The sequence below is a fragment of the Caretta caretta genome, chromosome 6 (genome assembly GCF_965140235.1).
Source record: "Caretta caretta isolate rCarCar2 chromosome 6, rCarCar1.hap1, whole genome shotgun sequence".
Classification (NCBI taxonomy): domain Eukaryota; kingdom Metazoa; phylum Chordata; order Testudines; family Cheloniidae; genus Caretta; species Caretta caretta.
Genome location: NC_134211.1, coordinates 21,695,871 through 21,722,727, shown reverse-complemented (window position 1 = coordinate 21,722,727; position 26,857 = coordinate 21,695,871). Strand labels below are relative to the sequence as shown.

The 26,857-nt window shown below is 48.0% G+C and overlaps 1 protein-coding gene across 12 annotated transcripts in view; it reads right to left on the bottom strand.

The window, feature by feature from the left end:
- The window catches only part of TSPAN4 (tetraspanin 4), a 683,463-nt gene that overhangs the window by 93,645 nt on the left and 562,961 nt on the right, over window positions 1–26,857 (bottom strand). For 11 of the 12 annotated variants that reach the window (XR_007357083.2, XM_048852861.2, XM_048852864.2 and 8 more), the window contains one exon: window positions 19,853–20,044. The exons of the other annotated variant lie outside the window; for it this stretch is intronic. Coding sequence is in view for 10 of the 11 variants with exons in the window: in XM_048852861.2 (XP_048708818.1) it covers window positions 19,853–20,044 (192 nt within the window). In the remaining variant the exon portion in view is untranslated. The remainder of the gene's footprint in view (window positions 1–19,852; window positions 20,045–26,857) is intronic. 12 annotated transcript variants of the gene reach the window in all.

Genomic DNA, 26,857 nt, shown 5'->3' with positions numbered 1-26,857 from the left:
AACTCACACCCTTCTTCAGGTTTGGTTTTAATAGATACTCTGAGCAGTAACACCACATGAACTTCAGCCTGAACTTAGGATCCCTAAAGTTTTCCTCCTACGTGGAATTCCTAGAGTTGCCAACTTTATAATCACACAAAACTGAACACCCTAGCCCTGCCCCTTCCCAGAGGCCCCACCCACTGCCCCACCCCTTTCCCAAGGCCCTGTACTTGCTCACTACATTCCCCCCTGCCTCACTCACTTTCACTGGGTGGGGGCAGGGGTGTGGGAGGGGATGAGGGCTCTAACTAGGGGTGTGGGCTCTGGGGTGGGGCCAGAAATGAGGGGTTCAGGGTGCAGGAGGGGGCTCTGGGCTGGGGAAGGGAGTTGGGGTGAGGAAGGGGGTGAGTGCTCAGGGGCGGAGCTGGGGATGAGGGGTTTGGGGTGCAGGAGGAGGCTCCTAGCTAGGGTGGGGGTGCCGAGGGATTTTGAATGTGGGAGGGGGCTGCAGGTTGAGGCAGGGGGATGGAGAGTGGGAGGGAATATGGTCTGTGGGTGCAGGCTCTGGGGTGGGGCCAGGGATGAGAATCATAGAATATCACGGTTGGAAGGGACCTCAGGAGGTCATCAGGTCCAACTCCCTTCTCAAACCAGGACCAATCCCCAACTAAATCATCCCAGCCAGGGCTTTGTCAAGCCTGACTTTAAAAACCTCTAAGGAAGGAGATTCTACCACCTCCCTCGGTAACGCAGTCCAGTGCTTCACCGCCCTCCTAGTGAAAAAGTTTTTCCTAATATCCAACCAAAACCGCCCACACTGCAACTTGAGACCATTGCTTCTTGTTCTGTCATCTGCTACCACTGAGAACAGTCTAGGTCCATCATCTTTAGAACCCCCTTTCAGGTAGTTGAAAGCAGCTATCAAATCCACCCTCATTCTTCTCTTCTGCAGACTAAACAATCCCAGTTCCCTCAGCCTCTCCTCATAAATCATGTACTCCAGCTCCCTAATCATTTTTGTTGCCCTCCACTGGACTCTTTCCAATTTTTCCACATCCTTCTTGTAGCATGGGGCCCAAAACTGGACACAGTACTCCAGATGAGGCCTCACCAATGCAGAATAGAGGGGAATGATCATGTCCGTCGGTCTACTGGCAATGCTCCTACTTATACAGCCCAAAATGCTGTTAGCCTTCTTGGCAACAAGAGCACACTGTTGACTCATATCCAGCTTCTCGTCCATTGTAACCCCTAGGTCCTTTTCTGCAGAACTGCTGCCTAGCCACTCGGCCCCTAGTCTGTAGCAGTGCATGGGCTTCTGTCCTAAGTGCAGGACTCTGCACTTGTCCTTGTTGAACCTCATCAGATTTCTTTTGGCCCAATCCTCTAATTTGTCTAGGTCCCTCTGTATCCTATCCCTACCCTCCAGCATATCTACCACTCCTCCCAGTTTAGTGTCATCTGCAAAGTTAATGAGGATGGAATCCATGCCATCCTCCAGATCATGAATGAAGATATTGAACAAAACCGGCCCCAGTTTTTGAGGGGTTTGGGGTGCAGGAGGGGGCTCCAGGATGGGGGAGTGGAACCAAGGCATTCGGAGTGTGGGAGGGGGCTGCGGGCTCTGGGGTGGGGCCAGGGATAAAGGGTTCAGGGTGTGGGAGGGGGTTCTGGGCTGGGACAGGGGGTTGGGGTGCGGGAGGGGATGAAGGCTCTAACTGGGGTTGTGGGCTCTGGGGTGGGGCCAGAAATGAGGGGGTCAGGGTGTGGGACGGGGCTCCGCGCTGGGGAATGGAGTTTGGGTGCGGGAGGGGGTGAGGCCTCTGGGGTGCAGGAGGGGGCTCCAAGCTGTCGGGGGTGCCAAGGGATTCGGAATGTGGGAGGGGGCTCCTGGTTGAGGTAGGGGGTTGGAGTATTGGATGGGGTGTGGGCTCTGGGGTTGGGCTGGGGATGAAGGGTTTGGGGTACAGGAGGAGGCTCCAGGCTGGGGGATGGGGCAGAGAGATTCGGAGTGCAGGAGGGGCCTGCAGGTTGAGGTAGGGGGTTGGGGAGTGGGAGGGAATATGGGCTGTGGGTGCGGGCTCTGGGGTTGGGGGTGCAGGAGGGGGCTCCACGATGGGGGGTGGAGCCAAGGGATTCAGAATGCGGGAGGGGGCTGTGGATTAAGGCAGGGGGTTAGGTGCAGAAGGCAGTATGGGCTCTGTACTGGGGGTGTGGACTCTGAGGTGGGGGTGTGGGATGAGGGGTTCAGGGTGTGGGAGGGGGCTCAGGGCTGGGGCATGGGTTCATGGTTGGTGCGCGGGCTTACCTCCGGTGGCTCCTGGTCAGCGGCGCAGCAGGGGTGCACAGGCAGACTTCCTGCTTGTCCTGACTCCATGCTGTGCCCAGAAATGGCCAGCAGGTCCGGCTCCTAGGTGGGGGGGGCCAGGAGGCTCAGCACGCTGTTCTTGCCTGCAGACACTGCCCTCCCAGCTCGCATTGGCCGCGGTTCCCGGCCAATGGGAACGTGGAGCCAGTGTTCGGGGCAGCGGCAGTGTGCGGAGCACCGTGGCCCCCTCCCCCCCACCTAGTAGCCGGACCTGCTGGCCACTTCTGGAGTGCAGCACAGTGCCAGGACATGTATGGACGAGCCTGCCTGAGCCCTACAGTACTGCCGACCAGACTTTTAACGGCCCGGTCGGGTGCGCACTGGAGCCACTAGGGTCCCTTTACGTCCAGGCATTCAAGTCGAAAACCAGACACCTGGCAACCCTAGCAGTTCCTCAGTGAAATGCGGTTGGAGGGCTCTGCATGGTCCTATGGGATCAGGAAAGTGTTAGTCAAGCTGTGTTTTGTGTCCTCTCTACCAAGAGCCACAGTCAACAGAACTTTAGCCACTTTATACAGAGTTCTAACACCTGGGTGTCCATTCTGTCAGGAATAGCAGAGCCGGTACACCTCTTCCTCTAATTCTTTCGATAAAAGGTCTGAGTGCTGATCAGCTGACAGTCTCAGAGAACTGACAAAGACGAGATGAAGAAAAACAACTCCCAAACTGTCAGGCTTTTCATCTTAAATTTACACCACCCCCCCCCATCTGTACCCTCCAAAATGACTCTGCCTGCTAATTAAAATAAATGAGAGAAAACAGGGTCTTGAAGGAGTGCTGGCAATGTTTGCATTTGCAAGTGAAGGAAAGGGCAAGGGGGAGGTGGCTGAGATGGGAGAGAGGGGCAAGGAGTATTCTCCCATAATTACTCAAACCAAGGCCCCACTATAGCAATGCTAATTTCTCCTTAGCAAAACTGTCTGATTTCTCTCCAATGCCCTGTTCCCTGTCCATGCTAGATCTTGTTCCAAACAAGCTGCTCAGGGAGTGCTGAGTCAGGCATGCTCACGGGCAATCTCACCATGACATTACAAAAATTAACGATAGAAAAGTTAGTAGCAGCTTATTTCTTTTAGGTGAATCTGCTTTCATACAGGGAAATACAAAAGCCTTGCAGCATCAGAGAAACTCCACCGGCACCTTCCCATGGCAATGCCACCAATCTGCCCTCCCAAGGGGCGATTTTTAACCTCTCTGTATCTCAGTTTCCTCTGTTACAGAACAGAGATAACTACCCTCCCTCCCGCCCCCTTCCTGACACGTTCTTGTTAACTGCTGGAAACGACCCACCTTGATTATCACTACAAAAGGTTTTCTCCCCTCCCCCCCTACTCTCCTGCTGGTAATAGCTCATCTTAAGTGATCACTCTCCTTACAGTGTGCAAGATAAACACGCATTTTTTCCATGTTCTGTGTGTATATAAATCTCCTCACTGTATTTTCCACTGAATGCATCCGATGAAGTGAGCTGTAGCTCACGAAAGTTTATGCTCAAATAAATTGGTTAGTCTCTAAGGTGCCACAAGTCCTCCTTTTCTTTTTGCAAATACAGACTAACACGGCTGCTACTCTGATAATTGACGGGGATTCTAAGGCTCAGGTAATTCAGATCCTGGGATGAAAGGAACTAAATGATCTCTGTAGTTTACAATGTGCTGTTAACATAGCAGAAATGGTGAACAGAGGGTTTAGATGCGAACAGAAATGTTGTTACGATCCTGTTGTTAGAGATGGGCCAATTCCATAAACTCAAACCTGAACTGCTTTGAACTTCTGGGGTGGTGAGGTGCATATGGGTTAGATTCAAATCTCAGGATCCACTCCTATTAATTTGGTTCTGGGCTGGATTTAAAATGGAAGGGGACTAGTTTCCACCTGGCTCTGCCAGCCTTGGGTAGGCAAAACTCAGTTTTCTCCCACTGAAGTCAGTGGGAGTCTCTCTCTCAGATCAGACTGTCAGGCAGTGAGTTCTGACTGCTTGCCAGGGCTCACCCATATTTCAGGTCTGAACAGATTTCTAGAATGACATTTCCAGAGGCAAAATCAAGAGTTCCTTCAGAGCAGGCGCTTCCTGCTCTGCTCTTCCCTCTCCTTAAAAGGCCAAGCGAATCCTTCTGCCTGTCTGAAGCCAGTTTAGGCTTTATTAGTGAGACGTGTTTTAACTTGTGCCATAGCCCTGGGGCAAGCCCAGACTTTGAGTTTCTGTGCCTCCTGATAAAATGGGTGGGGCCCAGGTTTCCATTTTAATACAAGAAAAGTGACACTGAACTCAGCAGCTAGACAGGAAGGAGAAGGAAGTGACTCTATGGACCAGATCCTCAGCGAGTGCAAATCAGCCTAGCTCTACTGAAGTCAACACTGAGCTCTCTGGATGTATTTATAATGTTTTAGAAGCCTATATTAATTACAGCCTGCCAGCAACTGGCAGCAAACAGATTATCAAAAATTCATCACTCAGGAACAACATCACCAGCCAGTCACTTAAATAAAGGGACCAGACCCTTGCTAGCATAAATCAGCGTAGCTCCATTGACATCTGTACATTACAGTATTATAGCATTTGATTGCTATCAAATCACTTTCTTGGTAATGGAACAAAAGAAACCTCTCTATGTTTATTATGGTCAGATAGCATATCTGCTAGTATTGATATCATATTGATCTATATTAAGAAAGTGCTGCAATTTGGTGTAGAAGGAGTAGTCTATGGTGAATGACATTGTAAGGTTACATTTGGAGCTACAGATCTATGTTCTCTTTGTCTTCTTGATCCTCTGAGGGTCTTTGCATCTCTTGTCCACCAATAGCTCTATTTGCAGCCAGGATTTTTCTCTGTTACTGGCCCTGTCTCAGGCCATTAATGGAAAAGAGGCTGAAATACTAAATGGGACTTAATATCTGCTACTTGGTCTGTGGCAGAATATTACTGAAAGGAAGTCATTCATGGTGCTTTTTGCTCTCCTATTTATCTGAGCCAAGATAAATTCGGTCACCGATAGAGTTTTGGCTGTTAGCTTTTTGGTAGGGTAGCTTTTTGCAATGATGCTGCTGGAAAGCACTTTTTTTGGTTCTCTTCTTCTTCCCAGTCATTACCTTTCTTCCTTGTTTTCTTCATTTCTATCTCTGCTCACAGATGAGCTGGGGTTGAGTACAAAGAAACCCTGAATGCACAGTACAAAACCTGAGGGACAGTCAGTTTCCCCACAGAGGCTATTCCATAGATAAGATATTCTGCAGTATGAGACCATTTGTAAGCAGTTGCCTGTTGGGCTACCTCTATGCTACAAGCTAGCGGTGTGATTCCCCAGCTCATGTACACATACTCATGGTAGTAGACGAGAGTCACCGTGAGCATAAATAATAGCGTAGCCGTGGGAGCAGAGATAGTAGCTGCAGTGCCAAGTACAGACCCACCTGAAGCTCTCATTGAGATATCGGGAGTATGTGGATGTGAGCTGGGGAATCACACCCCTAGCTCGTAGTGTAGACATAAGGCTTGGTCCAGGATCTTTTTGCAGATAGTGCTGAGCAAACAGTCTCATGGCCTGATTCTGATCTTGTTTACACTAGTGACTTTATTGGAATTATTCCTTATTTACATGAGGTTCTCATTTACTAAATGGAACTGATCATGTAGTTCCATCTTTTAATGATCTTTCTTTTATTAACCTTCTAATTAACCACTCTTCAGCTCCTCTTGCTCCACGAACCCCCTTCATTGCTGCCCTATTAGCACTTTCAAATAGAGCACTATTCAAACGCATACATCCTGTACAGGATAGAATGAATGGGTAGATTTTTTTCTATATATTCTGGGCTCCATCTTAGAATCATAGAACTGTAGGAAGGAACTTTGAGAGGTCTTCTAGTCCAGTCCCGTACACTCATGGCCTGACTAAGTAATAACTAGACCATCCCTGACAGGTGTTTGTCTAACCTGCTCTTAAAAATCTCCAAGGATGGAGATTCCACAACCTCCCTAGGCAATTTATTCAGTGCTTAACCACTCTGACAGGGAGCTTTTCCTAATGCCCAATCTAAACTACCCTTGCTGCAATTTAAGCCCATTGGTTCTCGTCCTAGCCTCACTTTGGTGCAGTTCAAGGGAAGGAGAAATAAGATGGATCTAACCCACCTTTCCACTCCTCCTCAGTCTGACTGGGGGATTAAATAGCTTCTTAAGGCAATTGAGAGGTGAGACTACAAAACGTGCAGACATATCTAAGCTAGCTTTGATCTAGATAGCTCAAGAAACCACAGCAGGGAAGGAGCAGTAGCACGGGTGTCAGCCGCTCAAGTATTTACCCAGGGTCCCAGGCGGTGGGGCTAGTTCACACAACCACCTTTGCAGCCACAGCTTCGCTGTTATTATTACTCAAGCTAGCTCAGGGAGGTCTACACCTGCTGCAATCAGACCTCCCAATTACAGCATAGACATTTCCTACGTCACAGTGTAATTTAGATGTTGGCCGCAATGGCTCACTAGAGATGGCTGCCCCAGATAAGGATTGGTGTCCCACGTGGTTGTGCAGCATGGCCTTGCCCACTCCTGACACACATGCAGCGGAGGGGGGTGTTGGTGGTGTAGAGCCAACTATGCTGCCTTTATTTCCCCCTCCCCCAAAGGATTTCCGTACAAAAACAGAAGCCTTGGCTGTCCCTCTCAATCAGCTGACTTGCCACTTTCCATGGCCAGTTCTGGGGCCAAGGATCTGGTTCGTTGCACCAAACCCTGAACAAACGGGCAGCATGAAAGAGGATGCTAAAAAGGGTTCTAATTCCTTATGAACCCTGCCTCCTTCCAGGAGGATGGCTATTATTTGTCTTAAAACACAAAATGGTTTCAAGTATCATGGATATTGGAGTGTGTGTTAAATAACCACAAAAACTCTCCAAGGAAAGAACACTAACTTTACCAATGGCTCTAATTATGGGGATTGAGCATGGATTCCTGTTTTCAAAGGTTTTGCATAAAGTAATGGTCAGGAGCTACTTCCACAGGGCTTCTGTGAATCTCCTGCTTCACAGTTAATTGAAGGTAGTTTTGTTATTAGGCTGACTGGCTACCAGTTTGGAGCAGGGCTCAGGGTAATTAGGTAATGGAGCCAATTAGCCACTTTCAGCAAGATAAAAGCTGAGTCATAGCTCTGTTTTGGGGTATTTACTCATCTTTTAGCCTAACAGCAAAAAGAGACAAGAGTCAACAGTGTGCCCGTGTTGCCAAGAAGGCCAATGGCATTTTCGGATGTATAAGTAGGGGCATTGCCAGCAGATTGAGGGACGTGATCGTTCCCCTCTATTCGACACTGGTGAGGCCTCATCTGGAGTACTGTGTCCAGTTTTGGGCCCCACACTACAAGAAGGATGTGGAAAAATTGGAAAGAGTCCAGCGGAGGGCAACAAAAATGATTAGGGGACTGGAACACATGATTTATGAGGAGAGGCTGAGGGAACTGGGATTGTTTAGTCTGCAGAAGTGAAGAATGAGGGGGGATTTGATAGCTGCTTTCAACTACCTGAGAGGTGGTTCCAGAGAGGATGGTTCTAGACTATTCTCAGTGGTAGAAGAGGACAGGACAAGGAGTAATGGTCTCAAGTTGCAGTGGGGGAGGTTTAGGTTGGATATTAGGAAAAACTTTTTCACTAGGAAGGTGGTGAAACACTGGAATGCGTTACCTAGGGAGGTGGTGGAATCTCCTTCCTTAGACGTTTTTAAGGTCAGGCTTGACAAAGCCCTGGCTGGGATGATTTAATTGGGGATCGGTCCTGCTTTGAGCAGGGGGTTGGACTAGATGACCTCCTGAGGTCCCTTCCAACCCTGATATTCTATGATTCTATGATAAATGACTTTTTTTAGAAAACTAAAAGCTTGTTTAAGGTCTAGTGCAGTAGACTGAGCCTCTAGAAGCACACTGCCCTAAACAGAGAAAGGATGGTTTTGTGTTTAAGGCACTGAACTGGGACTTGAAAGATTTGGGTTCAGCTGATAGCTCTTCTGAAGACTCTTTGTGTGACCTTGGGCAAGTCACTTAATTTCAGCATGCTGCAGCTTCCCATCTGTTTAATGAGGATAATGCTGCTTCCCATTTGCCTTGACTATTTAGATCGGGGCGGGTAAACTTTTTGGCCTTAGGGCCGCATTGGGTTTTGGAAATTGTATGGGGGGCTGGTTAGAGGAGGCTGTGCCTCCCCAAACAGCCAGCCGTGGCCCAGTCCCTGCCCTGCTTCTCGCCCCCTGACCCCCCCCCCACCCCGGGACTCCTGCCCCGGGACTCCTGCCCCATCCAACCACCCCTTCTCCCTGACTGCCTCCTAGGGACCCCTGCCCCATCCAATCACGCCTTCTCCCTGACCGCCCTCGGAACCCCTGCCGCCCCATCCAACCTCCGCCCGGGACCCCTGCCCCCATTCAACCCCCCGTTCCCCGCCCTCTGACCACCCTGACTCCTATCCACACCCCTGCCCCCGACCACCCCACCCCCCACAAACTCCCCTCCTCTCTATCCAACATCCCCGCTCCCTGCCCCCTTACTGTGCTGCCTGGAGCACCGGTAGCTGGAGCCAGCCATGCACCGCGCAGCACCGAGCACCGGGTCAGGCCAGGCTCTGCAGCTGCGCTGCCCCAGGAGCTCGCAGCCCCCCCACCCAGACCATTCTGCTGGCGGCGCAGTGAGCTGAGGCTGTGGGGGAGGGGCCGGGGGGGCCGCGGGCCATATAGTTTGCCCACCTCTGATTTAGATAGTAAGCTCTCCAGGGCAAGACTGTCTCTCACGAAGAGTTTGTACAGAACCTAACACAACTGGCCCCGATCTCAACTGTAGTCCCTAGGGACTACTTTAATACAAATTAATAATAATATAAATCAATCATTATTTAAAAGCCACAGCTGGGATTTTTTTTTTTTTACCATGCATTATGCATGGTATAATGACTTCATGGTTGCAAACATAAAACTACGATAGATTCCCGCTAACCACTTATATGAAGGATACTGACAGAATTCAGGCAGTTCACTTCCGTAAACACAGGCCTTTACCACTTGAGCTTCATTGGCTGCTACTCATTTAGCCCTGGTCTACACTAGGACTTTAGGTCGAATTTAGCAGCGTTAAATCGATTTAAACCTGCACCCGTCCACACAATGAAGCCCTTTATTTCGACTTAAAGGGCTCTTAAAATCGATTTCCTTACTCCACCCCTGACAAGTGGATTAGCGCTTAAATCGACGTTGCCGGCTCGAATTTGGGGTACTGTGGACACAATTCGATGGTATTGGCCTCCGGGAGCTATCCCAGAGTGCTCCATTCTGACCGCTCTGGACAGCGCTCTCAACTCAGATGCACTGGCCAGGTAGACAGGAAAAGAACCGCGAACTTTTGAATCTCATTTCCTGTTTGGCCAGCGTGGCAAGCTGCAGGTGACCATGCAGAGCTCATCAGCACAGGTGACCATGATGGAGTCCCAGAATCGCAAAAGAGCTCCAGCATGGACCGAACGGGAGGTACGGGATCTGATCGCTGTTTGGGGAGAGGAATCCGTGCTATCAGAACTCCGTTCCAGTTTTCGAAATGCCAAAACCTTTCTGAAAATCTCCCAGGGCATGAAGGACAGAGGCCATAACAGGGACCCGAAGCAGTACCGCGTGAAACTGAAGGAGCTGAGGCAAGCCTACCAGAAAACCAGAGAGGCGAACAGCCGCTCTGGGTCAGAGCCCCAAACATGCCGCTTCTATGATGAGCTGCATGCCATTTTAGGGGGTTCAGCCACCACTACCCCAGCCGTGTTGTTTGACTCCTTCAATGGAGATGGAGGCAATACGGAAGTAGGTTTTGGGGACGAAGAAGATGATGATGATGAGGAGGTTGTAGATAGCTCACAGCAAGCAAGTGGAGAAACCGGTTTTCCCGACAGCCAGGAACTGTTTCTCACCCTGGACCTGGAGCCAGTACCCCCCGAACCCACCCAAGGCTGCCTCCTGGACCCAGCAGGCGGAGAAGGGACCTCTGGTGAGTGTACCTTTTAAAATGCTATACATGGTTTAAAAGCAAGCATGTGAAAGGATTACTTTGCCCTGGCATTTGCGGTTCTCCTAGATGTAGTCCTAAAGCCTTTGCAAAAGGTTTCTGGGGAGGGCAGCCTTATTTCGTCCTTCATGGTAGGACACTTTACCACTCCAGGCCAGTAACACGTACTCGGGAATCACTGTAGAACAAAGCATTGCAGTGTATGTTTGCTGGCATTCAACCAAAATCTGTTCTTTATCTCTCTGTGTTATCCTCAGGAGAGTGAGATATAATTCATGGTCACCTGGTTGAAATAGAGTGCTTTTCTTCAGGGGACACTCAGAGGAGCCCATTCCTGCTGGGCTGTTTGCCTGTGGCTAAACAGAAATGTTCCCCGCTGTTAGCCACAGGGAGGGGAGAAGGTTGAGGGGGTAGTCACGCGGTGGGAGGAGGCAAAATGCGACCTTGTAACGAAAGCACATGTGCTATGTATGTAATGTTAACAGCAAGGTTTACCCTGAAAGAGGGTAGCGACTGTTTTATAAAATGTGTCTTTTTAAATACCGCTGTCCCTTTTTTTTTCTCCACCAGCTGCATGTGTTTCAATGATCACAGGATCTTCTCCTTCCCAGAGGCTAGTGAAGATTAGAAAGAAAAAAAAACGCACTCACGATGAAATGTTCTCCGAGCTCATGCTGTCCTCCCACACTGACAGAGCACAGACGAATGCGTGGAGGCAAATAATGTCAGAGTGCAGGAAAGCACAAAATGACCGGGAGGAGAGGTGGAGGGCTGAAGAGAGTAAGTGGCGGGCTGAAGAGAGTAAGTGGCGGGCTGAAGACAGGGCTGAAGCTCAAATGTGGCGGCAGCGTGATGAGAGGAGGCAGGATTCAATGCTGAGGCTGCTGCAGGACCAAACCAGTATGCTCCAGTGTATGGTTGAGCTGCAGCAAAGGCAGCTGGAGCACAGACTGCCACTGCTGCCCCTCTGTAACCAACCGCCCTCCTCCCCAAGTTCCATAGTCTCCACACCCAGACGCCCAAGAACGCGGTGGGGGGGCCTCTGGCCAACCAGCCACTCCACCACAGAGGATTGCCCAAAAAAAAGAAGGCTGTCATTCAATAAATTTTAAAGTTGTAAACTTTTAAAGTGCTGTGCTTAAAGTGCTGTGTGGCATTTTCCTTCCCTCCTCCACCACCCCTCCTGGGATACCTTGGTAGTCATCCCCCTATTTGTGTGATGAATGAATAACGAATGCATGACTGTGAAGCAGCAATGACTTTATTGCCTCTGCAAGCAATGATTAAAGGGAGGAGGGGAGGGTGGTTAGCTTACAGGGAAGTAGAGTGAACCAAGGGGCGGGGGGTTTCATCAAGGAGAAACAAACAGAACTTTCACACCGTAGCCTGGCCAGTCATGAAACTGGTTTTCAAAGCTTCTCTGATGCGTACCGCGCCCTCCTGTGCTCTTCTAACCGCCCTGGTGTCTGGCTGCGCGTAACCAGCAGCTAGGCGATTTGCCTCAACCTCCCACCCCGCCATAAACGTCTCCCCCTTACTCTCACAGATATTGTGGAGCACACAGCAAGCAGTAATAACAGTGGGAATATTGGTTTCGCTGAGGTCTAAGCGAGTCAGTAAACTGCGCCAGCGCGCCTTTAAACGTCCAAATGCACATTCTACCACCATTCTGCACTTGCTCAGCCTGTAGTTGAACAACTCCTGACTACTGTCCAGGCTGCCTGTGTACGGCTTCATGAGCCATGGCATTAAGGGGTAGGCTGGGTCCCCAAGGATACATATAGGCATTTCAACATCCCCAACAGTTATTTTCTGGTCTGGGAATAAAGTCCCTTCCTGCAGCTTTTGAAACAGACCAGAGTTCCTGAAGATGCGAGCATCATGCACCTTTCCCGGCCATCCCACGTTGATGTTGGTGAAACGTCCCTTGTGATCCACCAGAGCTTGCAGCACTATCGAAAAGTACCCCTTGCGGTTTATGTACTCGGCGGCTTGGTGCTCCAGTGCCAAGATAGGGATATGGGTTCCGTCTATAGCCCCACCACAGTTAGGGAATCCCATTGCAGCAAAGCCATCCACTATGACCTGCACATTTCCCAGGGTCACTACCCTTGATATCAGCAGATCTTTGATTGCGTGGGCTACTTGCATCACAGCAGCCCCCACAGTAGATTTGCCCACTCCAAATTGATTCCCAACTGACCGGTAGCTGTCTGGCATTGCAAGCTTCCACAGGGCTATCGCCACTCGCTTCTCAACTGTGAGGGCTGCTCTCATCTTGGTATTCATGCGCTTCAGGGCAGGGGAAAGCAAGTCACAAAGTTCCATGAAAGTGCCCTTACGCATGCGAAAGTTTCGCAGCCACTGGGAATCGTCCCAGACCTGCAACACTATGCGGTCCCACCAGTCTGTGCTTGTTTCCCGAGCCCAGAATCGGCGTTCCACAGCATGAACCTGCCCCATTAGCACCATGATGCATGCATTGTCAGGGCCCATGCTTTCAGAGAAATCTGTGTCCATGTCCTGATCACTCACGGGACCGCGCTGACGTCGCCTCCTCGCCCGGTATCGCGTTGCCATGTTCTGGTGCTGCATATACTGCTGGATAATGCGTGTGGTGGTTAATGTGCTCCTAATTGCCAAAGTGAGCTGAGCGGCCTCCATGCTTGCCTTGGTATGGCGTCCGCACAGAAAAAAGGCGCGGAACGATTGTCTGCCGTTGCTCTGACGGAGGGAGGGGCGACTGATGACACGGCTTACAGGGTTGGCTTCAGGGAGCTAAAATCAACAAAGGGTGTGCCTGTACATCAAGGAGTATTTCAGGCAGGACTGCATGGAGGGTTCCAATAAGAAATGGTGCACCTAAGTTATCGTTGTTATTGGAACAAGGAGGTTAGCCTGGCCTCTGATTGATACATGGCTAGATTTACCTCGCTGCACCTTCTCTGTGAGTGACTGCAGTGTGATCTAGACAGGGGAGGAGGCAAATGAGTACAAAACAAATCTGGTCTATTTCTTGTTTTGACCCACTCCATCTATCTTTTACATCTTTGGCTGGCAGCAGACGGTGCAGAAGGACTGCATGCCATCCACATCTCATGGCTGCTCGGCAGAAGATGGTACAGTACGACTGCTAGCCATCTTCATCTCTTGCCTGCCTGGCATAAGATGGTACAATACGACTGCTAGCAATCCTCATCTCTTGCCTGCCTGGCAGAAGATGGTACAGTACGACTGCTAGCAGTCCGTATCGCCTGCCCGCTCACCATAAGACGGTTCAATAGGACTGACTGCAGGACTAAAGAGAATGACCTGGTCAAGTCACTCCAAATTTAGTCCCTGTGCCCATGTCTGCCCAGGCGCTCCCAGCCGACGTGGCCAGGAGCACCTCGGACACGACGAGGACGACTACCAGTCGTATTGCACCGTCTGCTGCCAGAAGGCAATGGGTTGCTGCTACTGTGCAGCAAAGCCGTACCGCGTCTGCCAGCACCCAGGAGACATAGGGTGACGGTTACCTGAGCTGGCTCCATGCTTGCTGTGGTATGGCGTCTGCACAGGTAACTCAGGAAAAAAGGCACGAAATGATTGTCTGCCCTTGCTTTCACGGAGGGAGGGAGGGAACGGGGGCCTGACGACACGTACCCAGAACCACCCGCGACAATGTTTTAGCCCCATCAGGCATTGGGATCTCAACCCAGAATTCCAATGGGCAGCGGAGACTGCGGGAACTGTGGGATAGCTACTCACAGTGCAACGCTCCGGAAATCGACGCTTGCCTCGGTACTGTGGAAGCGCTCCGCCGAGTTAATGCACTTAATGCACTTAGAGCATTTTCTGTGGGGACACACACACTCGAATATATAAAACCGATTTCTAAAAAACCGACTTCTATAAATTCGACCTAATTTCGTAGTGTAGACATACCCTTAGAGATTTTTATAGGTCGGGAAACATAGTCACAAGAACTTGAGCAAATGTGACTCTATTTAGCAAAGAACAACTGTGTATGCGAGCACATAGGCATGTGTGCATTGGCACACACACAAACACACCTGCCAGTATGTTACAATGGATTCAGCATGCCACGTAGAGATTATAGGGAGAGATGGAACACATGGACGGTGATGAGCATTGGTGCTCAAAGCCTTCAGTGAGAACAGACACAATCCCAGGAGGAAGCAGAACTGCACTCCCATCTTACCGCAAAGTAGTTTATAAAGATTTGCTGTATGTTGAGATCACCCCTTAGATCCTGATCAAATGTCCATTAAAACCAGTGGGAGTGGTTCTATTGCCTTCAATGAGCCCTGGATCAGACCCTTACAGCATAAGCTATATTTCAGGCCCAGAGAGGAATAGACTGTTGGTGGTTCAGTCACCTGCTCAGGACAGTGGTCTCCAGCTCACCAAATTTCACTTGTCAACAACTGCTGCCCTTACACTGCAGCATGATGATCATTAGGGGCACTCGGCTTCCAAGACCCAACAGTGTTTGCAAAGAGACGAGCTTCTGTTGTAACGTTTTCAGAAACCAAAGAAAGGCAATGCCACGGAATGTCTCTCTCTGAAACCAAGTGAGAGCTGTTCCCCAGCTTCAGCCATCAACTTGCCTCTGCATTCAGTTGTGAGATTACACACCGCTGGGGTGTCTATTTATTTCACGAGATACTCATGCTTCTGATTTCCCTAGGGAAACCTAATGCTGGGAGAGTTTATCTTCCTTCACATCAGAGCTGGAGCATATAAGGATCGTTGTCGGTATCCGCTATTTGTTCAATGACATTTTGACATGATGGCATGTGCGCATTCACCCTGTCTTCATATGAATGCAGAATGTAGGCCAGGCTCAAGGTTTCCTTACAAAAAGAATTTTGTTCTCACTTTAGTTCAGGTTTCCATAAGGTTCCTCAGAGTGCTCAATAATGTGAATGTGTTTGTTTAGTGAGGCAGTCACAAGGACTGGTCAGGATGATGAATAAAGAAATGGGTCAGATCCTTGGGTTGGTGGAAATCAATGCAGTTCCATTGAAGCTGTGCTGATTCAGACCAGCGGGGCATCTGGCTCAGTATGTCTGTATGGATTATTTCTGAGTATTCACAAACCCCATTTGTTTTAATGTTTTATTTCTGTTTAGATCTCTCTGCTCCCTCCCCTCTCTGCCACTTACAGATTCCCCCCTCTCCTGCTCCCTGGCACTGTTACACATGCCAGACCCAGCCATTACTGTCATTCATATAAGAACACTACAGGATCTTCGCACTGAAGAGCTCACAATTGCATTCAGACAAATGCAATGCCCAGGTCACATGCCAGAGGGCATGCAGATATAGGGTCAGATTCTGGGCCTCCCTCCAACCCAGCATACACCATATAAATGGGTTAGCATGCCCTCTCCCACCGTTCACTTCTCCCGGCACTCCAACCTCCTTGCTCTTCACAAAAACGCCATCTCCTGCCACACCACTAACCAGTACCACTTCCCTTAGTGCATGAATAGGATAAGCTCTGAACGCCCAGACCCTTACTCAGCCCCCTACTGCCCACCACCATGTGGCTTCTGCTCCTTCACACAACCAGGTCCTACTCCCACCTCTTATCCCAGTATTCTCCATCTTCTGCTCCCCAACACCTCTCCCTGCTCAATCTCAGCTCCTAGCCTTTTAAGTTCTTGCTCTCTGGCATCATCCATCTTAGCTTCTGACCCCCACAGCACCTTAGAATCCTCCCCCCCCCCCGCCACAGATACTATAACCCCCTGTGCAGCTCCTGTCCCCCTACCTCTGCCCAACCTCTAGGTGCTGACTTCTCCCCTTTCAGCTGCTCTTGGGAGCCCGTGGGGGACGGCAGGAGGAATCAGGACAATAGGAGCCTTCTCCAATCCATGCAGATCTAGAGGTGGCCAGCAGGGGAAAGCAGGAGGAAACAGACCTGCCATTTGAGCAATCTGAGGGGATGCAGTGCAGGTGACAGCAGCAGAAACTCTGATTTGGTCTCGGGAATACTGCATGTGTCTTCATGGTTTGCATAGTCCCAAGCTCATCTCTAGGTGCAGTTATGAGGCTCTTGAAGGAGACTTCAAGGGAATTATCTTGATGTGGAATATGAGAGGAAGACAGTGAAGGATTTAGAGAAGAGAGACACATGGACAGAGCAGCAGGAGAGTAAGATGACTGTACCATTAGGGGAGCTTTACTGCCGGTTATGGTTAGTATTTCATGATCACGTCTTACTCCCATACTGTACTGAGAAGAGACTGGAGGGAGGTAAATGAAAAGTGCTAACTGGAGATGTGCAGGTATTCTACTGAGTGAAATCAGCATCTCTCCATGGATACTTGGTGAAACCCGGATACCTGCCAACATGCCATACCCTTACAGCATTCCTGGAAATACTCCTCTAGTTTTGATGATCGCAACGCCTTTTCTTTATGGCCTCCCCAAATTCCACCTTTCCAGACTCCAACACTGGCAGAATGCCACAGCCTCATTTCTGACATGAGCCATGAAGAAGGAATACACCCTCATCTTCCAACAACGCTATTGTTTCCCCTTTCATGTCAGAATCCAGTGAATAATTTCTTCTTTGTTTTTAAGCCCATCATAAACTTGCTCCAGCCTCCTTCAAAGACTTTGCCAATCTCTGCTACCCACCTACCTCCCCATATTTGCCTCCTCTCTCATGGACCACTAGAGCTGGCTAATTCTCAGAACAATGAATTAGTCAAATACGTTATTCAGTGACAAGCAGCCAATTTAATCAAGCAGTGTGTTCAATTAATAGTATTAAACCAGCTCCATCAGCCCACCCTAAATATACCTTTTCACCCCCACTGCAACTACTTATTATTTTAGGCTGGTATTTCCAAAGTGGCTTAAAGGAGTTAGGTACTCTGATCTCATTGAAATGTAATGGGTGTTGGATGCCTAAAACCCTTAGGCTCCTTTGGAAATCCCAGACTGACTTTTTAAAAAATAGTTAGCATGAGAGATGCTATTAACAAAACAAAATTCTACCATATTGTGCACGGTCTAAGAAATGTGTCACTGACATCACAGCCACGACAAACCTCTATCTGCAGTGATGTCACATCATTCAGAAAGGACCAAGCAGACAGTCAAAGGAATTAGGTTTAAATAAGAATAGACTTGAGGCCAGAAACAAGGCTAGATGTAAAGACATGCCCTGGGAGACATCGAAGGGAGTTTAAGGACTCGCCCCTTTCATGATTGCTAAACACAGTGTGAGTCATGTGCAGAGAAGATTTCCAACTCTTAACTGCTTTCCCATTGCCAAAATTAGCAGGCATGTCCTGACAAACCACTGATTTCACAGGAACATTCCCTTTAAAAAGTGGCACAGAAGGGAAGGCACAGAACTAAGAGCAGAGAAGTTGAACAAACCTCACTTTGTGTGTTTTGGGGCAAGAGGTCAGGATTTTTAAAGGGCACCCAGAGAGATTCCAGCCCTTTTTTGGTAGAAGATCATCTTGGGGGTATGATGTTCATGAATTTATTTTGATTTATAATTTATCTAGGAAAAAAAACACACCTGTCCCAAGCTATAGGCACTTCTATGATTAATTAAAATTACAATTTAATCAAACCAAACCAGCAGTGTGAACCAGAATATAATAATAAAGTGGAAGCAGACCCACACAATACCCCATCTCACCCACAAGCAGCAGCCCCGTCATCCCTGTCCCTCCCCAAAAGGGCTGGCAGTGGGATTGTCAAAAGCACCCATGAGAGTTCTGAATCTCATGAACAGTCAGCAGGAGCTGGTAACTAACTTAGGCTCCCCTGAAAATTCTAGACTTGGTAAAGGGATCATCCGCATATGGCACCCTGAAGGCCAACAGGTTAAAGCTATTAAAGGTTGGGGGGGAGTAAGGTCCAAATCTAAGAGTCCATCCAGAGGATTTCCACCTAGACTCTACACTGATGCTTCCACTAACTGGAAGCTGATCAAGATTTTTCCCCAACTCCAACAACATAGGTGGACACCCACTATCAGCCCACAGGTGGTAATGATCACTCCCTGACACTGGCACATTTCTAGCTGCCTTGCCCCAATATGACCCCCAAAAGAGCAATGTGCTCTGTCCCACAGCAAGCTGAGTACTCTGGCCGTAATCCAGCAAACATCTTAAGCATGTGAGCAATCCCATGGGACTCGGCACCTTGCAGGATAGAGTTGCATGAGCATGGAGCCAATAAACATGTGGGTTAGCCACACGGCTGTCATGATAGCCACGTAACTTATTCAGAAAGTTTGTCACCCATAAGGCTATTAAAGTCATTGAGCAGTCTCACTCGCTCCATCCCACCCTGGTGAAAAGGCCCCAGAGGCTTCTTGGTTTCAAGGGACATCGCTCGTTTTAGTGCCAAAGTCACCCCTCACTTCTATTGTTAAAAAATACACCAGAAGCAAAGAATCATGAAACAGAGGCTACAGAAAGCCTTCTGTACACTAAAGAAAGGGATTTTACAGAACTAAAAATATTTTTACAGAATAATTTGTGTGTCCCTCATTTCTGGTCACTTTCACACACCTCACCCCACATTTGAGCCCTGGCAGGCTGAGGTGTGTGGTGGGGAACAACTTCAGCTCACACGGAGACTTTGCAATGCAGCCAAGAAATCACTTCACCAGGCCTAGTCCCAGCTTCACTCCACCCTGGGACACTGGATTCAATCCATCTGTGAGGTGAGAAACTACCTATATTTAAGACTGAATAAACAGCGTGGCCATAATGCCATGACCTCACTGATCCCCCTTTAGCCTCATGCTACACAAAATATTCACCCAACATTAACTGTAACGGGCACCAACTGTGGTAAACCAAAGCAATGACATCAAATCAGGTTTCAGTAAAACACAAGCAAGATCCGTGGCCTCAGTTAAATCTGGACCGTCCACACCTTATTAACCCTTAACCTCATTTAACAGCATAAACAACATCCCAACCTTTTAAAAGTTAACTACTGGCAAAAACCAATGGTGGTATCTCAATTCCAGTTTAGGCCAAACTCATAACTTCTCCCTGCACTGTCTCCCCTCGCCAATGATCCCCACCTCAGGCCCTCATAGCACCAGCCCCACTACAGTAGCTATTGAAGGTATGTAGCTGCTAAAGTTGGCTGAATAAGGACAAGGAATTCAAGGGTGTGCTGCAAAAGCCATCTCGGCAAATCCCTCAGCCCCCAGGAAGCACACAATTGCATCACCACCATCGCTAAGCCCTCCCTTCTTGTGAGCGTCTTGTCTTTGGCGAAAGTGTTAATAGAAGCAGGTGTGGTCAGGAATGACCTGGGAGATCAGAGAATGACTGAACCATGACTCATGCCTCGTCCCGGCCCAGAACTGACCAGTCTGCATCTTAAATACCGTACATCACTCTAACGTGCATTGCAATGGCACCAGAACCAGGAAACAATGGACACCACTGCTGACCGCGCATGTCTTCATACTCACACTCAGCAGGAGGCCCTTGTTTTCTTTGATGGCACCTATACAGCCGACGAAGCCGATGATCATGACAAAAGTCCCTGTGACAATCAGCAGGTTGGCAGCCGACAGGGATGGGAAAGAAGAGGAGAGGGTAGCAAAGTTCCCTTGGGTAACAGCCAGCCAGATACCAACTCCAAGGATCCCGCAGCCTCCCAGCTGGGAAAACAAAGAAACTCGGTCAGAGCATCCTTTATTAGTATAATTTTTATCATCTATATCACAGTAGTCTCTAGAGGTCCCATTGTACTAGGCCCTGTACACACACACACACACACACACACACACACACACAGAGTAAGAGATCATTCCTCCCCTAAACTGCTTTCAGACTAAATACAACAAGACAAAGGGTGGAGGAAAGAATCAGTATTATCCCCATTTTACTGATGGGGAAACTGAGGCACGATGATGTGACCTGATTAAGACATGCTGCATCTGTGGCAGAGTCAGAACCCAGATCTCCTGAGTCTCAGTCCAGTGTCCTAACCACAAGGGCAACCTCTTCTTCCTTCCTTCTCTGAGGGAAAAGCAGGCACTCTGGGAGGCAAGGGTGAAACTCCCATAATTTCTGGTCTGGTTGTGGGCCAAAATATCCCCAGGCACTATTTAGGCAGCTCAGAGAACTGCACATAAAGTAGTGTGTGCTACACCCCCTCTGCCTCTTACCCATGACACACAATCTCCCACTCCTGGTATGCCGCATACATCAAGGCTTGCAAGAGGGACTGCACAGTGCTCCTTATGGCTGTCCTAGGCAGTGCCTGTCCTAGGGAAATTCTCCATGGCCAATTAAGGGGGGAGGGTTACCGCATACAGGGGCTGTAGTGGGAGAAAGGATCCCTCCACTAGTATTGCAAATAATGACACTGATCACCCGTATTGTGGCTTAGTTACTTTGATAATTCAATGCTCAGCAGAGAACTTGAAGACTCCTTAGGCTGGTCTAGAACAGGACCAAGTGAGAAGCAATAGTACACGGTTCCCCAGATACATAAAAAGTGGAAAGGCTGCACTAAGGTGTGGGCAGGCTCCACCACAAAAACATCTAGGGTGGCTATATTCACTGGGACTTTTTAAAAAATGTGTTCATTTATCAGCCTGCTGTTTATAATTGTGAGAAAGCCCACAGAACTGTAGCAATTCAAGTAAAGCTGTGAAATTAAATAGACTTAAACAAAGGGGATTTCATTTGATAATAGTCCCACAGCAGAGCATCACTTAGGTTTCTTTCAGTCTCTCTCTTTAAAATAACTGATTTTTTATTGAGTTTTATAATTGCACTTTATTATCTAAAATCAATTAAAGGCTGGGAAGGAAACCATGTTCACATAGTAGTAAGTCACATGTGTCATTCTCTTTCAGATGCATATCAATTAAATGTCTGCATAAAGTGGGTGAACATAAGGCAAATCATGAACTAGGAAAGGAAAGAGAAAGAGCTAGCCGCAAACTCGGGCATTAGACCTCAGAAATGAAAGAGAGAAAAAAATCCAAGGAAACTGCAAAGTAATCACTCAGTTTGTATAACTCTAATCAGTTATTTAGGGCTGGATTGTGCATCTGCGCTGCCCCCATCCCCTCTGAGGGCCAGTGCAGAGCCACACAGCTCAAGGCAAGGCTGAGGAAAGGTGCACAGACTGCACCATCTTTTAGTATGTTTTAGCTTGTTCCCTCAGTTGCTCCCCAACATCTTTGGCAGGGTGGTAAAGGGCTGCGGCAATACCTCACACCAGCCCCATGAGATCAGCCGATTGTCATATAGAGGAAATAGTCCTTGTGTTTCCTTCAAACACAGGGACTACAATTGTCCTTATGTGGGATGCCTGCATGTCAAACAGCTTCTTATGCTCCAAAAGATTTAGAAAACCTGACCTACAAGCAGAGGTTAAAAAAACAGGCCTTTTAAGTTCAGAGACAAGACGACGGGGGGGGGGGGGAGGGTGATAAGTCTTCCAATATTTTAAGGGCTGTTATAAAGAGGACTGTGACCAATTGTTCTCCATGTCCACTGAAGGTAGGACAAGAACCAATGGGCTTAATCTGCAGCAAGGGAGATTTAGGTTAGATATTAGGAAACACTTTCCAATGACAAGGGTAGTTAAGCTCTGGAATAGGCTTCCAAGGGAGGTTGGGGAGTCCCCATCATCGGAAGCTTTTAAAAACAAGTTGGACAAACATCTGTCAGGGATGGTCTAGGTTAACTTGGTCCTGCCACAGCACAAGGGGCTGGACTTAATGACTTCTCAAGGTCTCTTCCAGCCCTACATTTGTATGATTCTATCTCCTGCCACACATCTTGCACAAGAGCCAGGGACAATTCAGCCCATATGATTCCCACAATTATATACAATATATGTACACACTAACCAATCCATGCATCATGCGGTCACTGCCAAGATTTCCAAAGAGGTGTAGTTTAACTAAACAATTTGTTTAGGTGTTCATGCTTCAGGTACCATCCTTCCCCCTAGTCATTGTTTAGTGCGCTTCAAGGAGCAATGAAAATAAGCAAAGGAAACAACAGCTGAAGAAAAATCTCTTAAGCATAAACGTCTATTATACTGTGGAACAGCATCCACAGAGAATCCCAAGGCTGGAATCAGCTACAACTGGACTGGTCAAAACAACTGAAATACACTCTTAGGACATTCCTGCCCTAGCAGGGAAAATAGGCGCAAATACCCCATAGCTTTTTCTCTCTCCCCAATTTCTATGATTCTATACCTCAGAATCAGCCTCTGAGCACTGGGCACAACAAGGCTACACAAATGTCTCAATTATGCAGTAACGAGTGCAAATCCCCAGGAGCACCGGAGGCATCCATTTGCAATCCATTTAGCTATTATCTTTAATACAGTGCTTATGAAATTCCAAGGCACCAATAAAATGCAGCATATGTCATCCCCGTATCAGAGCCCTTATCATTGTTATTTTGTTGCCTTGACTGATACGGAATGTATATGACTGTACTTTGTAATCTGCATGAAGTGCGTCTCACTAGTAAGCATTATTATTCATGCGGCAGCTGAAAGATTTGATTGCAGCAACCGTTCCAGCATCACCTCTTAAATTCTTTGCCATATGAAGGGCATAAAGCTATACGAAGTCCTTCCAACACCATTGCCCCTAAGATCCTAGATTTCCCCAAAGACACCTCTAGCATCAGACATTTAGTTATGAGTACATTGATCCTGCTCTCAAAAATCACTCCACACCAACGCATGTTCAAACAGAAGCACGTGTACATGCAAATGCTGGGGTTTGCGGGTGTACCCATTTAGTCCAGAGCTGAAAACTTAAGGCCAGTTTGTCAGCCCATGTAGATCACCATAGCTCCGTTAACTTCAATAGAGCGACATCAATTTATACGAGCTGACGATCAGGCACAGAGGCTTTAGACGTCTAAAAGGAAAAGTTGATTAACCAAAGCTGGCAGTCTGGAGAAAATCTCACCAGCATTCCAGTGTCTTGGGAATGACTCTTTCAGCAATAGGCCCAACTAACTCACTCTGACCCACAACAGGGGATTTCACAAAGCCCTTCTCATGGGAAATGACAACAGTGCCCAATCCTTCTGACTCCAGTTATGCTCATTCCTCCCACATTCCAAACCGTTCCCCGCTTAGAGTGCCCCACATCAAAACCACAACATGGCAATCTCTGTCCTGAAAGGCAGGGACTCCCTTTAGAGCTAAGCAATGCAGTTCTTTTAGGCCCTGATTCCACAAGGCACATAAGCACACTCTCTATTCATGAAATAGAATATTATGCTTAATTTTAAGCATGCATTTATGTTTCCTTGACTTCAGCAGCACTTAAGCATTTGCTTACGCACTTTTCTGAACAGGACCCTAAGGGTCTGATCCAAAGCTCACTGATGTCAATGGGAGTCTTCCAGTGGGCTTTGAGTCTGGTCCCAAGTGACCAAATGGACCGTTGCTAAGCAACTTGAGATACACTGGCCCTTACCATTCTCTGAGCACAAGCGGCTGCCTCTGCCATCCTGTGGATTTGAGAGACCTTGTTTATTTACATTATAGATTTTGGAACAAAGAGAGACTAACGTAAAAGTTTTGTTGCAGTTGATTCCCTGCTGCCTGCCTGTCTGTTTTGATTTCTACTTGACATCTAAGGAGCTGCAATTTATGGATAATTTTACTCTGTTATTTATGTTGTTCTTTTCCTCCTGGTTTGTGCCAAACACTTGGAGGAAGAGTGATGAGATGATAGCTCTTGACAGCTTTCAGGGATTGCTGTGATGTGAAATAAAACAAAAACAAAATCACTAACAGGGCTGCTTTTATCAGCTTTCCTGTGTCCAAGAAGGCTCCAAAATTGTCATGGCTAAAGGAGACACTAATCACTGAAACAACAGAGCAGCAGAAAGACTGTGGAAGTGGTGTGATATATTGGCAAGTAAATATAAGCCCGTATTGAGTTCATGTGGCAGATGAGAGACAGAACTTGCTTATCAAAGATGACGCCATATGCCAGATTTCTGATTATGGCTTCACTCATTCTCCTTTGAATTAAAAATTATACCTGACACTGGGACCCAGGAGATTTGGGTTCAATTCTTGGCTCTGCCACACACTTCCTACTGGGAATCTTAGACAAGTCGCTTGATCTCTCTGTGCTGTAGTTTGCCAGCTGTAAACTGGGGATGACAATCCTGCCGATGACAAGTACAACTAGGCCTTGATCTTGGCTGGGCTTTCTAGGCACTACTATAATACACATAATAAAGCATTTCACAAAGATTAGCTAACCCCCACAACACCCCAAGTGGAATAGAGATTATTACTACCTAGTTATTATCCCCAAGGGTAACCTTTGAAGAGAGAGGTTAAATGATATAACCGTGGTCCAAGGGTCAGTAGCAGACCTAGGAAGGAAATGAAGGGGCTTAAATCTACTCTCATTTACCCCACGAGAAAATCCAGAGAAACTCCACTGAACAAAATTTCACCAGTGTAAATCTGGCTCTGTATGTGATCAGACATGTCCTAGGAGTCCCGACTCTCACTTCCTGTGCTCAAATGGCTAGACAACACCTTCTTCCAATAGTCCCGGCCATGAGATCTCAGCCATGCTTGGACCAGGAATGCATAATTACTAACTTCACCCAGGTGGCAGGCACCAATCTTCAGTGTGCCTTACTCGCCAGATCTCAGCTGAGAGACATGGTACCAAATTGGGCTCTGATAATTATGTCTCTCAGTTTTTAACAATGCCTTGCATGAGAGAACATACTGTGGTCTCTTCACTGTGTGTTGCTAAACTAATAATAGAATTTAACTCTTTGTGTGCCTGCAGCCCACAGCCCACAATAGGTCCTTGGAAGCAGCATACATATTAGGACTAGATGAACAGTAAGTATCTAGCCTAGTTCAGGAGCTATAGGGTTTGCAATGCCTGTAGAGAGACACCTATGTTTTAATACAAAATAGGCCCACTGTTCAAAAAAATGGCTAATGCTGCTGGGAGACTCCACATATCAAACTGTGGGCCCAGTTCACCAATCCAACCCACGTACATTAGGTACCAATTATGCTGAAGTCAGTGGAGTTCTAGGGAAGCGCATTGAGCCTGCGAGAAAGGAGAATTAGGCCCCGCGTGTCGCGTGTTTGTGCAGGGAGTCTTGCATGCTGTGTAAACTGCAAGAACAAAGAGAAAATGGTTTAAGTGTTCTCCTTTTGTGCATAAGCAAAAATAGAAGGAAGAGCTCAATAGCTATGTCTGTACCAGGCTCCTCCGAGTTGGCTCCAACTGCATTCATTCCCTGGCCTCTTTGAAGGGAACCAGAGATATATGATAATCAGTTGTAGGAGGAGCAAATACTAAAAAAAATCAGTAAGAAGTCCCTTTTCTTGACACCCGCTTCCCCCGCTTTCCTTTTCCTCTTAAAATATCAGAGAGCAGTTTCTTGCCTGGAGCCTTAGCATATGCCCAGCCAAAACCCCTCTCTTGAGGTGCATGCACAATCAGAAACTGGAAGCATCTATGTTAAATTTACATGACATTAAAAGGACCACCTCATCCCAACTGAGAGACTCCCCCCTCTCAGTTTAGACCTTCAGGAACATCCACAGCAGGACATACAGAAGACAAATAGACTCAGCTTCTGTCAGGAGCAAAGTCCAGAGTGAAGAGCCGTCCACTGAACATGCCCAGCACTCAGCCCACAATTATGTAAGCATAGGGACTTTCACTTGTCCAGCAGGTTCAACTACCTGGCTAAAATGCTGGGAGAAAAGTGCTCCCTGAAATAATCAGCACCATAACTAATAACAATGAACACACTGAACTGCACCTAGAAACAAACTGGCAGCTAGTGCATTCTCTAGTGAACCAGAGTCCTGTGTTCCCTGCAAGACGCACTGCTAAGTAAGGGCTGGATTGAAATCTTGTAATCCATCCTGAGGAAGGAACCACAGTTCCCTAGGAGCAGAGCCCAGCATATTGTGACTCAGAGTCACAGTCCCTTCCCTGCTTCCCCCATGCTCTTGGGGTAGCGAAGTCATTTCTGTCAGCCCTTTTGCAGGCATAAGTTGCTCCCCCTCTGCGCCAGCTCTGGTGCATGGACTGTTGCATTGCATAGGGGTGGAACCAAATCTCTACCCGCATCCTGGCCAGAGCCACCCACTCCTTGCCAACCTGCAGAAGAGAGAACACAACAGTCTGGTGGCAACTGCTCTCCCTGCTGCATAGGTTTCAGTGATGGGGGTAGACCATGCAACAGAATAAGTGGGATCTTTATGTCCCTTCCTCCCCTACATAGGAATGCAGCAGGGTTTATAACTGAGCCCTACGTACGCAGGTGCATTCAGTACCAGCTGAAGTTTCCAAGTGGTCTTCAAGTTTAATTCCACGTACCGTGCACAGTTTACTCTGGTGGTGACAAAGGCATGGACAGTTATAGCAAGGTTCAAAACTAAAAGTAGCATCCCACTAACCAAGCAAAGATGA